We start from the raw sequence: 13,103 nt of genomic DNA, 5'->3' as shown, positions 1-13,103 counted from the left end.
TTGCATGGTAAAGGGGTCAATTTACAATTAGCAGGTCATTCTGCAATACATTAAACATCCATCATATCACAGCGCCAGGCCGCTACCATCGCCACTCCATCGGTAAAGTGCGAGAACCTCCCGTCGACGTTGCTGTTGCTCCCCGAAATCCTCAGGAATGCGGCCGCGAACTTGAGCCAGCGCTGAGCGCATCACTTTGCGAAAGGTCCTCTAAATAGAAAGTAAGTAAGAAACATAACTCAGTGTATACGAGTGGAGGTGCCATACCTGATACTCAGTGTTGAGGGTTACCACGCAGGCCTCATGTGCTCGCACAATAGTCTCACATGCTCGGACAACACTCGGACTGGCATCTACGGCCAACTTGTCCGCCGTCAGGAGCAGGAGGAAACTTCCTTGTAAGAGGTAGATTCCGAAAAAGAAGGGCATGAAACTCAAATCTGGATCATAATCCAAGATCTCAGCCGCTGCTTCGGCGGCACTGACAGCATGCCCCATCGCAGAAACAAAGGACTCAGAAGATATCCAAAGGTCGTTATCGTCCAAGAGTTCGATCGGGTCCCACTTCCCCGCCAGGAGGATATGCAGGACATGCATGATATGAGTTCCGTAGGCCACCACTCGCTTGGTATGAACCACCGACTCGTTATAATGGGAGCTCGCCGTATTACTTGACCGGTCAGACGGACTGACATGATTCACATGCGAGCCATCCATGCCGACATCGTTCTCTGCAGGACCGCGTTTGAGTGAGCTCGTGTAGCGAGCCTCGAAATCTTTCAAACTCTGCGCATAGACATCCAGTTGTCGGCTGATCTCTACCGCTTGAATTTCCCATTCCCCACTATTGCGGAAATGTGATCCGAAGCGCGGGTGATTTCGTGCGTGCTGTAAATCCACAATCTCACCCAAGATGCTCATCAAAGGTAAGAAGTACCCAAACATGCTATGGCTGGTGCATTCGAATGCGGTTCCCGCACGCCGGTAGGTGGCCCCTGTAAAATCGCCTGCCTGCCATAGGTCATCATTCATCGGTTGCAGAAGGCCAGAACATTCTTTATCTAGGAGGGTAAGTGGGCGGTTATAGCAGAGAGATAAGTGACGGTCCATAACATAGAGAAGCCACCAGATGCGCCGACGCTCTTCCCGCTCCTCTTCGGTGAGACTAGCGGCTGAGCTACCGGGACCCGGGCCCAGTGAATTGAGAAGCGACGATTGCCTTTTGTGCCCATTGATGTCCAGTTCTGATTCGCCATCCAAGTCACCATCTTGACGGGAGCCGACATTTGGTGGCAGTTCGCGTCCCAGTTTCAACTCCCGCGCAAGAGACCAAGCGGCAGTCCACCAGCGCATACTGGCTGCTTTGTACTCACTTGCCGAGACGACTGTAGCCAAGTGGACATAGGTGGCGACATCATCTACCGCGCCAGTTGCACTGCTCTGGGCGCCCAGCTGGTCCATTGAGACGCCGAATCCTCCTAGGGCTACTCCATTGATGACCATGTTGGCTGCATAGTTAGGAGATGCTTCGCCGGTAGCTGGCCCGTGGATCAGGGGCCGAAGCAGGCCAGTGGTCAGTTCGAGCAGCTTCTGACAGACTCGCCCTCGTGCCGATGGAGGCGATGTCAAGAATGCGGCTTCGCTTGTTTGTGCCGCGACCCATAGCATGCTAGCCAAAAGACCGGGGCTACATACCCTGGGCTTTGTGTGGTGCAGGAACGATTCTTTGCGGAACACGAATCCAACGACGTAAGGTGACAGGGGTGATAGGTGGGATGAAGAGGAGCTCGTAAAATATACCTCCAGAAGGTCGCAGGCTAGAGATTGAGGAATGATCGAAGCAATGTGGGGAAGAATGGGTTGCAGAACGGGGTATCGAAGAGAACTAGAAAATGGCGCTATACTAAATGACGGGAAGTGGGCTGGTGATGGCGAAGGGAGAGGGAGCCAGCTTGGTGATTGTGCCGGAGGGGTGAACCCAGGTAAGAAGGATGAAGATGGTTCTGTCGCGCCATTGAGGCGGAATGGATGCATGGGTGTTGGGTTGGTCTCCTGCGAACCTAACCCATGGTAAGTCGTATCATTGTAAGTGGAGCCGAATCCTTGAGATTGAAACATTGGCGAGCGAGATGCTCCATTGGTAGCATTTAGCATCTGTAAAGAGCGAAGATCAGGAACGGACATGCCAGATCGGGTGGACTCATGTACAGAGCCGTATCCGAGAGACAAGCTATCTAAGTGAGACCCCATGGGATGCTGCATCCTTGCTATCCCTGGTACACCGGAGCCTGCAATATTCGATCGAGCGGCCGCTGGTAAGCCCCGTGCAACGTCCAAAGACGGATCGTATGGCCCATTGGCATCATGTGAGTGGTGTGATTGGGAGGAGTCATCTTGCGGAGATTTACTATCGGCTGATGATTTCTCGCCAGTCGCGAGAACTGCGGCGACTGCAAGGTCCTTCTTCGAGGCCTTTCCGCGCTTCTTGCGCTGTCGTGCGTATTCGCAACCCAGTCCGAATTCTAAAACGGTCAGTATGAGGCCTAAGGAGGAAGACGACTTGGAAAGCAACATACCAGTACAATGCGCACATGGTTGTTGTCCGTCGCATTTTGTGCGGAGTTGGTTACACTGGTCGCAAGCCCGGCTAATTCTCCGGCGCACGGCATTGGCCGATGATCCCTTGCGGATCGTTGAGCGGGCCTCTGCAAGGGCATCATGTTGCTGCAGAATAGTTTTTCCGTTGGCTGAACTGCCATTTTGCGTATTATAGAGGGGTATATTTTGCGATTGGCCTGGCTCGGGCGCACTCAGAGAGTTGCCATCGGCGTCGGTCGGGGGGTTCGAGGTTGCGGCCTGCCGGGATAATTCGAGCTGTTCGAGCGCATATTGTGATCCCTTGGCCAGCGTATCCAGCCCGTGTGTGTCAGGCCGAGGCATTCGGGTGAGCGGCGATTGGGACGACAAGATCGAATGAGAGGCTGCGAATTGTGGACGCGAGACCGTTGGCATGCTTGTCTGCCAGGGGTCAAGGCCGCCCACGACATAGAGTCGGGTCGATTGAGCAAGGGCGATGTAGCTCAGGATCTTTCACCAAGTGAGCTCTGAAGACCACAGGCAGTTCTGACTGCTGAGCAGAAGGTGAGGGGCTGGGTGAAATGAGTATGGCTAAAAAAGAGTGGAAATACCCCGGATTGCGGAGGCGAACTGGAAATTTCCTTCCCGGATCCGCTGACGGGATCGGCAAGAGAGCGTGCACTTGGACTAGGCCTATTTAGCTCCTGAGACGTAGGCGAGTATGCCACAAGGTGGACAGGGTTGCAATAATAATTTAGCACGTATAGGAGGGAACGTACTAAAATCTGGGGGAGGCGGGGAAAGGCACGTGGTGACGGTGACGGCCAACGGCGTGAAGGCTTCGAACTAATCAGGCTCGAGAACCGAGATGCAGGATCCTTTAGTCATATTGCTGTGGATTTGACCAAGCTCAGATGCGATGAATATTATTCTGAAGGCGATCGAGCCAGTTGCTTACCCCCAACCGAGCACTCTGAGATACTAGCAGGCGGCGACTTCTTCAACGTGGAAAAAATATGCGCATTCTTTATTTAACCGAAGTTGAGGGTACCCTCTTGGTATCTCCATCGTCGGACTTGTATAACATGAGGATGATCACTGCAGGGCAAATAAAGTTACGTGGATCTAGAATTCCCCAGAGACGCCCCTGGCTCTTATCTATCGTTGGATCTATGGGTCTGCAGAACCTATTGACTAACCTAAGTCCCGGTTGTATCTGGCGATTTTGCCTAAATTAGTGCCGAAACTCGAGTCTATTAACCGTTTAGTGAAGATGTGTGGTAGCACAAATTTGGCAGCGCCGATATACTTCCCAAAAAAAAATAAATCCTTCCCAAGGCCGATATCTTCGTTGGAATAGTTCTGATGGCATTCTCATGAGATTTGGTCCCAGTCGCTTCCACTTCAAAATCACATGTCCTGCCAGAACTCCAATCTCGACGGTAAAGATCCCCGGGTTTGAGAGAGCTGGTCAAGGATCGTGTTTCGATTTTTTTTTTTTCCTTTTGTTTTTCTCCTTCACTGAATTGTATAATGATCCTTGCTCAGTCTATTCTCTGGTTGGAATCTCTTCAAATCCAATTCGCTGCTCGTCATGAATATGACGTCGCCGATGAGATAAGCGGTAGGGGGCCCGCGCGTCCCACGTTTATTAACAGAGCCAGTCCTTTATATTTACCCAGAACATTAGTTCCCTACCGACGTGATCATTTCCAGAGATGGATGCCACATCATGATCAAATGAAATATGTCGCTCTTCACAAAATCCCTCCACCGGGTTGCTTCTGCGCCCCGTAATGTTCTTTCTCCCCGACCCACGCTCGTCCCGAGGCGCTCCATAGGGATCCCCCCCGGCGTTTCTACTTGACGACTATGTCCCTCGCTACCAGCTGCTCACCTCGATGGATGAGGCTAACAAACGATCGCGCGCATACGCTCACCTCAGCGAATGCAACCTCTGTCCACGGAAATGTGGTGTCAACCGATTCGAGACCACAGGAATGTGCATGATCGGAGCCGAAACAGCCAAGGTCAATGTGATTGCGCCCCATCGGGGTGAGGAGCCCTGTATCCAGGGATTTCATGGAAGTGGTTCCGTGTTTTTCTCTGGCTGTAATCTCCGCTGTGTCTTTTGCCAGAACCATGTACGTCTCCACGATCCGCTTGTTTTACGTACAGTCTGAAGCTAATGGCCTGTTAGGATATTGCGCATCAGCGTAATGGCTTTGACCTCACACCAGAGGAGCTTGCCGAATGGTATCTGAAGCTCCAGACAGTTGGCAATGTTCACAACATCAACCTTGTTACCCCGGAGCACGTCGTTCCACAGGTCGCACTCTCTATCCTAGCAGCGCGGGACATGGGTCTTCGTATCCCAATAGTCTACAATACCTCCGCTTTTGACTCATTAGAGTCACTCCAACTGCTTGATGGTCTCGTTGATATATATTTACCAGACTTCAAGGTATGGCGAAGCAGTACCTCCAAGCGGCTGTTGAAAGCAGAGGACTACACCACTACAGCCATGGAAAGCATCAAGGAAATGCACCGCCAAGTAGGCGACCTCTCCTTTACATCAGACGGAATCGCTAAAAAGGGTGTCCTACTCCGTCATCTTGTTATGCCTGGCAAGGAGGACGAAGGTCGAGAGATTATGCGCTGGCTCGCAGAGAATGTGTCCCGTGATCTATACGTCCATATTATGGAACAATATCATCCAGATGCCCACGTGGGGAAGAAAAGACGAGTCACTCGCCAAGGCCGTGTTGGTGGAGGACAGGAGACGAAGGAGGAGGTGCGCTATGCAGAGATCAATCGGGCGGTGCGTGATGAAGAACTTGGGTCGGTCAAGGATGCTGCTGTCAAGGCTGGACTATGGCGCTTCTGTGAGCCGAACGAGGGCCAGTTCCATCTCTAATCTACTTTAGAATCTGTTGCGCCTGCGTACTTAGTAGCTAAGGGCCGTGCACGAACTTACCCGCCAGTCGAAGAAACAAAGAAAAAGTACTCAATGAACGTGGCAGCTCATGACATCTTAAGAGGGATTGAATTATTCCTCTGACGCTCCCTATACATTTTGCCTAGGTGCCTGTTGCTATTTACCACCTATTAAATACCTTAAACTCATCAAATATTTGCTGTTGACGTCAAGCATTTCCCCGGGCCAGTCCGCGGACGCATGGGCCCCACTCAAGCTCCCCCGCTGATCTTCCTTGATTTTCCTCTCAACTTCTACTTCTTCCTCACACACATCACGATGAAGCCCATCTATGGTATCCCGGCAGTCGCAGCCCTTGTTTACCGAGCTTGGGCTCGCAAATCCTTGACACCGTTCGGGCTGGTTGTGGCGGCGCTGTCGGCCACCGTGCACGTTCTGCATCCATGGAACACCCCGTTTGTTTTATTAGCCGTGTTCTACTTCGCTGGAACCAAGGTTACCAAGGTGCGAGGACACTACTATATAACTGGCTGGTCTTGGATAATTGAGGATACTGACGGGGTCCCCTCCTTTTAGGTGAAGCATGATATCAAAGCACGCTTGACGCTGTCCGCGACTGGAGCGGAAGGGGGAGAGGGTGCCCGAAACCATATCCAGGTCCTCGCCAACTCGCTCGTAGCCACCCTTTTGATCATCGCGCATGCAGTGGTACTGTATAGATCACCTGGGGATCGGTGTTTCTCGCTTGGGGATAATGCGGCGGACGTTTTGATGGTCGGCATAGTTGGGTAAGCAACCACAGACGGGACCAGGGGCCTGCGTGGCCTGGGGATCTTTCGACAGCTTGCAGGCTTTACTCACGTATTTGAATGAATAGAAACTATGTTGCTGTTGCCGCCGATACCTTCTCTTCCGAACTGGGCATCCTATCCAAATCGCAGCCCCGCCTGATCACATCACTTAGTCTTCGTAAAGTGCCGCCAGGTACTAATGGTGGTGTGACGGCGACCGGTCTTGGTGCAGGTCTGCTTGGGGCATTCTGCGTCGCTCTATCGTCTGCTATATTCCTGCCTTTCTGTGCAGACATAGGAATCAAGGAACGCGCACTGTGGACTGTGGGCATGTCTTTCTGGGGACTTCTGGGAAGTGTCCTGGACAGTGTTCTGGGTGGATTGCTCCAAGCTAGTGTGGTGGATAAGCGTAGCGGCAAAGTTGTTGAAGGCAGTGGTGGCCGAAAGGTAACTTTTTTTTTCTTTCTGTTCCATCGTGTCTTAATCAGGCCACATACGATATAGGTCTAGGGCGAACAATGCTAATTGGTTTTATTTAGGTTCTGGTCCATCCAGGCTCCACCGATTCGGGAGTTACTTGGGATCACAAGAACGTTGGGGAGAGCACTAGTCTCCAGGCTAAGGCTGTGGCGAACACGGCCACTCCGCGCACTAGTACGGCTCAAGCAATCTCTAAAGAGAGCCTGGCCGGGACTGCCGAAGGGCATGAGAGCCGAAAGATCGAAACAGGGAATGACTGGCTAGACAATAACGGAGTGAACTTTTTGATGGCGTTCCTCATGAGTGCAGGGGCTATGATTGTTGCACAGCAAGCGTGGGGGACCGATGCACACGACTTGTGGACGCAGATTGTATAAGATTAGGAGTGACATAGAGTAGAAGCCCGATTGGCTGGGGAATTTTGCTCGCAATATCTCAATCACAAACATTTTCAGCCTCGAACCTCTTACGCCTTTTTCCTTCTTTTCGGGGATAAGATGTCGATGGTCACCAGGTATGGCGCCTCCACCCACAATTTTGCAACCGCATTGAGACGAGAGCTGCGGAAACGAAGGATCGATCTTGATAATTCCCAAGAGGTTGTGGCTCGGCAAGCCAAGTTTGCCCGATGCAACCAAGGCTGATCGGTATTGGCATATGCGCCCTGGGGCCAGCAGACTACACCATGAACGGTGGTTCAAGACCCCCGGGTTTTTATGAGATGAAGGTTTTCCTGGACCGAGACCGGTTCTAGAAGCATTGCGATAGTTCTCAGCTAATTCAGGCAAAAGCTGAATGGACTCTCCGAACTTGAAGGCGCCCTGCCAAGAACAGCGGAACCCTGAGCATGCCCTCACAAGCGACAAGTGACTTGACCTTCTAGAACACAAGGAAGCGTTGGTTGAAGTAAGACCAATGTTGGCCAATGTCCGGCGCACGTGGGTGCAACGGGGGGTTCTTATAGGGAGCGGGTCTCTGCTCCCAGACCGCGGGCCAAGCCCCCTCCGCCAAGCCCCGCCATCCAATCTGGTCAGCGCCGAAGTATATCGTGCGGACCCGTGTCTTTCGCGAGAGACTGCCAAGGCTCCGCCAAGGCCACGAAGTTGCTTCTCCCCTTCGCCGTCCATATCATCTCGTCTTGCCCAGCTTTCCATGGCGTGCTTTCCGGCCGTAGCGACTTGCCCAGTGGCCGCCACCACGGTTCAATGTCCACTTCGACGCCTGCCAAGTCGAGCTACCAGTCTTGCCTGGACCAGTATCGCGAGTCACTCCTGCACGTGTGTCTCGTATACACGGTAGACTGAGAAAGCATGGTCGATTTCATGCTTTTCGAAACGAGTGCCTGGGTTGCCCCAGAGGCTCGAGCAAATGTAGACAAACTAGGCGAACGCAAGATCGGATGTTGTACATATAAAGCCCATCAACCACATGGCTTTCTAGATTAGTACCAATCCCTTGTTGATCAATATAGCCCTAGCCTTTGCTAGCCTACAAAGATGATTCTTCATCAGTATGATTACATCTTTGCCATCGGCACTCTCTTTGCCTTCTTGGATGCCTTCAACAACGGAGCCAGTAAGACATGATATCTCGGCCTGCATAGTCACACATTGGTCTTGATCCTAACACAGCTTTTTTTTTTTTGCAGATGATGTGGCAAACTCATGGGCTACCAGTGTCTCCTCGAGATCCGTCTCCTATCGCCAGGCCATGATTCTCGGTTTCGTCTTCGAGTTCCTCGGCGCTGTCACTGTCGGTTCCCGTACCGCCGAAACAATCAAGAATGGCATCATCCCCGTCGACTCCTTCCAAGGAAATGCCGGAGTCCAGATGATGGCATTCACCATCGCCCTGGTTGCGGCGTCTTCTTGGGTGATGTGGTGTACCCGCCATTCCGCCCACGTCTCTTCGACCTACTCCCTGATATCTGCCGTAGCCGGTGTGGGTGTTGCTACCGTTGGTGCCTCCAAGGTCCAGTGGGGCTGGAACGGTGGAAAGGGTCTGGGTGCTATCTTCGCTGGTCTGGGAATGGCTCCAGTCATCTCAGGCGGCTTCGCCTCCGTCATCTTCATGCTCATTAAGGTGATCGTGCACATGCGTCGCAATCCCGTTCCATGGGCTGTCTACAGCTCGCCTTTCTGGTTCCTTGTCGCTGCTACTATCTGTACCCTGTCTATCGTCTACAAGGGTTCTCCTAATCTGGGTCTTTCCAAGAAGCCCGCTTGGTATATCGCTGCAGTCACGCTGGGCACTGGTGGCGGTGTCTTTGTCGTGGCTACTCTCTTCTTCCTGCCCTTCCTCCGTGCACGCATCATCAAGAAAGATTACTCGGTCAAGTGGTATATGATTCCCCTCGGTCCTCTGCTTTGGAACCGCCCTGTCCCTGTTGATGGGGAGACCGCCAAGGTCCCGAACTACGCCGTGATTCAGGATGAATACGACGATGAGCACTCGACTCGCACCCACGGCTCTATCGACAAGGACGCCCAGACTTCCGCACTTCCTGCCGATGACCAAGAGAAGCAGCATGAGCGAAGCCTGGTTGCTTCTGAGACTCACCAGCTTACTTATAAGGAGATCATGGCCCAGTCCGATGCGAAGCACCGAGAGAAGCTTCTTGCAAGCCGCGGTCCCCTTGGCTGGGCTATGCGCTACCTGCGTGACAACCCTATGGGCCCTGGCGAGCTGTATGAACTTCGCAACATCGTGACCCTTCTAAAGCGCACTCCTCCGACCATTGTTTGCGCTCTTCTGTATGGTTTCCACTACGATATTCACACAGCCCAGAGCGGTACCTCAGGAACCCCCGAGGGAGAGCGCATGAAGCGTGTCTATGCTGCTGCTGAGAAATATCCTAACGAGGTCGAGCACACCTACTCCTTCATCCAGGTTATCACTGCCTGTACGGCTTCCTTTGCCCACGGTGCCAACGACATTGGAAACTCTGTCGGCCCCTGGGCTGCTATCTACGCGACCTGGTCCACTGGTCAACCTACTGAGAAGAAGGCAACTGTCCCCGTCTGGCAGCTGGCTGTTCTTGCGATTTGGATCTCCATTGGTCTTTGCACGTACGGTTACAACATCATGAAGGGTGAGTTTCCCATGTTCCATGTTCCATCATTATAATGATAAGTTACTAACTTCTGCAATTTAGTCATGGGTAACAAGATTACTTACCACTCTCCCAGCCGTGGGTCTTCCATGGAGCTGGGTGCTGCCATCACTGTTCTGGTCTTCTCTCAGTACTCCCTCCCCGTCTCGACCTCCATGTGTATCACTGGTGCCACTGTTGGGGTCGGGCTTTGCAATGGAAAGCTGAGTGCTGTCAACTGGCAACGTGTGGGTCTCCTGCTGCTGGCTTGGATCATGACCATTCCCATCGCCGGCACCCTTGGTGGATGTCTCATGGGTCTTTTCATTAATGCGCCTCACTTCTCGTCTTGATTAGACGAGGGCATGATAGAATTTTACCTCATGTGTTATTAGAATCTCATAGCTCGAACGAACCATTCAGTGAGAAGCTACTGAGAGATTGCTGTGTTCAATTACGATACCTCACAAAAATACCTATCATCTCTAGCATTGATGTTTTCTCGTCATAAGACTGGACCACTGCTGAGTTCGCTAGAACCCCTGCATTGTATTGTAGTTTCTCCGCCGGGTCAGTCGGGATATGGCTTTTCTGGACCAATTCTTCCCACTGGTTCGTAGATCGAAGTCCGGCTCGGAGAGTCTCCACCGACGGCTGAGGCTTATATTCGACCGTAAGGAGGAGTGTATTGGTGCCGTCGACTCGGTGGATACCAAATTTATCGAGCCTTAGGCGACGTGTGATTAAGATCTCAGCTTGGTTTTCTTCCAGCGCGTTGGTATCATTTTTCAAACCGGCTTCCATCACGAACTATAAACTCCTCTCGAGCCGCGGGACCTTGTATAGCTCGGCAACGAGATCACGAGGATGATTCTCCACAGCAATTCGCTCGTAAGTCTCGCGGCCTTTCCACTTTCAACGGTCGGGAAATTCCGCAAAAGATGTTCGTCGACTGCGCTCTCAGTGCCATCTATCTTCGCTCTCAATTAATTCACCTTAAGGAGCTACCCAAGAAAGAGAAGCTCAGTCGAAAAAACTTAGTTAGCGAGCCCTGTTCATCTGGAAAATATCACTCTGCACCGCTTATTAGGCTGATCTGTGTTGGCATACGAGCGAATCGCGTGCAAAAGGTACAAGACATGCGACGCAGCTGTGGTCCGGTCCCCCTGGGTGTTTGGGGAATATAGTCATGTGGTAAGATGCTACTTTGCGGGCACCGTTAGTCCTCATAAGTGACAGCATTCCTTCGAGATGCAAACGCAGGCCTGATACGACGTAAAATTTAAAGTGGTAATGATACGGAAAACCAAACCAAACCCCCAAGAAAGTAGGCAAGGAAAGCAGTATGGGACGGAAATGGCTGGCGGCGACGGGCACTGGCAGTTGTAGCGAAATATTCCCCACCGGAAATCAGCCACTGCCCGGATGGTCTAGTGGTAGGATTCGCCCTGTATGTGCCCCCCAGCTTTCAAGTTGGGTCATGCTTCTGCTAACACATAACAGTCGGGTTTACTCAAATGGGTGAGGTCCCGCGTTCGAATCGCGGTTCGGGCCACTTTTTTTGTGTTTTATTTTTTTTCTATTCGTCCTTATCTGACTCTGAAATTTGTACTCGTTCGTGCTCTAGCCCAATTTTCTTCTTTTTGCTTGTTCGAACAAGAACCTTTTGGTCTCTCATTATCCCTTTCGTCAGTTCATCATCTGATTTGCTCAAAGACAAGAAAACTCTCGGGCCCACCAAAAACAACCTGTTCTGCATGATAGAAGAGATCGTTGCATTTCCCACTCCCGTGGCTAAATTATTGTAGTCGATGCACTATAGAGACTCGTATGGGAAAAGAAGAAGCAGGAATATAGCAGATGAATGGTGCGGTACTATACACGGGAAGAAAAAAAAAATTGAGAGAAAAAAGATAACAAGCCCCCGCCGAGAGTCGAACTCGGTACCTCAGCATAGCAATCAAGTACGAGTGCTGCGCTCTACCAAATGAGCTACAAGGGCCCGTTTAGGCGATTTATCTCCTTTCTGTCATTCTGAGGCGAACCTTCAACTAGCCTTTCGTGCCGCAGGCGTTCAAGTTCCAAGATACATTTTGACTTTGACTTCGAGTGTGAGTTGACGAGTAAGGGTAGCTACTCATGGTTCTTGGCGTCAAGCCGGAAATATCATTCGTCAGCTTCGACCTTTTCGATGTTCCAATATGAAATAGCATTTATGAATTCGAGTCTGATCTAGGCGTTTAATAGTACGGCTTCGCTAGCGAACAGTTTCGCAAATCCAGAACAGCCACCTGAAATTTAGTATCCCTAGCTGTATGAAACAGCACCCAGTAGGCTACAAATGGGAAAATCTCTCTGTGTCGCTGACTCGAACTCGACTTCTGGCCGACCGATGCGGTTTGCCCCCGATAGCCTGGGGAACATCTGGGCATTTGATGTCAAAGGATCGGTGCTGCGTCGCCCTAGACTCGTCCACCATACGGAGAGCGGTTGGCCTGATGGATTGCAGGTGACGAAGAATGGATACCTCCTGGTCGCTGCGCTAGGTGGAGTAGACGTTGTGGATCCTCAGACTGGGCTTTTGCCAGGAAAGATGAATACCCCTGGTGATATTATTTTTAATCTGGAGCGAGGTCCCCGTCGAGATGACCAGGGGATGTGGTTGTTGACTGGACGAAACTCTATTCACCAAGTCCTGATCAAGGACCTATAGTGTTTGCATGTTTGGGGGCCGAACAAGGCGTCGATGTGTATGCGTATTGCGGACCTTCAGAGTATATTTCACGAGGAATCAAAGCAGTATTTTCTCAGAGCCAAATCGGGTAACATGATTCCAAATCCAGTGCAGCCGTGGGACTCTCTGATTGGCCCCTCGTGGACTGCAACCCAATAGTGCAAACTGGCCAAACCAGCCAAACCCGCGCTGTGACCTCAGCTCGACAAGCTCCACCCCTTTCCCCACATCTTGCCTGGCCTTTCCGGGAGGTTGCTGTGCAAGTGGCACCATGCAAACAGGAAACGCCCCGTTCGACGTCAGACGGAAGTTTACGGCTGACTCAAGGGAGCCTCGCCCAATCTGATAATGTCGATCCGACGCGATGTGTGGCTGATCCAGGAATCTAGGCTTGCGGGGGTCGCGGTGCAAACATGTCCTACTAGGCAAAACTGGGTCTTGCAAGTCTCGCGGGCCAATCTGGCATTGATGGCCAGCCGCTGCGTCCAAAAA

General features: G+C 51.7%; 6 protein-coding genes across 6 annotated transcripts; 5 read left to right on the top strand and 1 right to left on the bottom strand.

Annotated features, from left to right (window-relative positions):
* Positions 1-66: 66 nt before the first annotated feature.
* On the bottom strand, positions 67-3,012 carry xlnR (putative C6 transcription factor; the record flags this gene model as incomplete). Its single annotated transcript, XM_058470688.1, has 3 exons — positions 67-210; positions 268-2,522; positions 2,577-3,012. The coding sequence occupies 3 exons, from the start codon at positions 3,010-3,012 to the stop codon at positions 67-69; spliced, it is 2,835 nt and encodes a 944-aa protein (XP_058333829.1).
* A 1,466-nt stretch (positions 3,013-4,478) lies between these two features.
* On the top strand, positions 4,479-5,494 carry N7468_001390 (putative pyruvate formate lyase activating enzyme; the record flags this gene model as incomplete). Its single annotated transcript, XM_058470687.1, has 2 exons — positions 4,479-4,721; positions 4,778-5,494. The coding sequence occupies 2 exons, from the start codon at positions 4,479-4,481 to the stop codon at positions 5,492-5,494; spliced, it is 960 nt and encodes a 319-aa protein (XP_058333828.1).
* Positions 5,495-5,755: 261 nt separating this feature from the next.
* N7468_001389 (DUF92 domain-containing protein) lies at positions 5,756-7,163 on the top strand (the record flags this gene model as incomplete). Its single annotated transcript, XM_058470686.1, has 4 exons — positions 5,756-6,019; positions 6,092-6,303; positions 6,393-6,753; positions 6,846-7,163. The coding sequence occupies 4 exons, from the start codon at positions 5,756-5,758 to the stop codon at positions 7,161-7,163; spliced, it is 1,155 nt and encodes a 384-aa protein (XP_058333827.1).
* A 418-nt stretch (positions 7,164-7,581) lies between these two features.
* N7468_001388 (uncharacterized protein) lies at positions 7,582-8,090 on the top strand (the record flags this gene model as incomplete). Its single annotated transcript, XM_058470685.1, has 2 exons — positions 7,582-7,652; positions 7,751-8,090. 2 exons carry the CDS (start codon positions 7,582-7,584, stop codon positions 8,088-8,090), a joined length of 411 nt encoding a protein of 136 aa, XP_058333826.1.
* Positions 8,091-8,282: 192 nt separating this feature from the next.
* N7468_001387 (inorganic phosphate transporter) lies at positions 8,283-10,230 on the top strand (the record flags this gene model as incomplete). Its single annotated transcript, XM_058470684.1, has 3 exons — positions 8,283-8,361; positions 8,435-9,877; positions 9,941-10,230. 3 exons carry the CDS (start codon positions 8,283-8,285, stop codon positions 10,228-10,230), a joined length of 1,812 nt encoding a protein of 603 aa, XP_058333825.1.
* Positions 10,231-12,218: 1,988 nt separating this feature from the next.
* N7468_001386 (uncharacterized protein) lies at positions 12,219-12,590 on the top strand (the record flags this gene model as incomplete). Its single annotated transcript, XM_058470683.1, has 1 exon — positions 12,219-12,590. One exon carries the CDS (start codon positions 12,219-12,221, stop codon positions 12,588-12,590), a length of 372 nt encoding a protein of 123 aa, XP_058333824.1.
* Positions 12,591-13,103: the final 513 nt, after the last annotated feature.

Source organism: Penicillium chermesinum (genome assembly GCF_028974085.1).
Source record: "Penicillium chermesinum strain IBT 19713 chromosome Unknown utg000002l:1.0-5270490.0:1.0-5274688.0, whole genome shotgun sequence".
Classification (NCBI taxonomy): domain Eukaryota; kingdom Fungi; phylum Ascomycota; class Eurotiomycetes; order Eurotiales; family Aspergillaceae; genus Penicillium; species Penicillium chermesinum.
The sequence above is the reverse complement of the archived record's forward strand: the minus strand, read 5'-3'. Positions and strand labels throughout refer to the sequence as shown.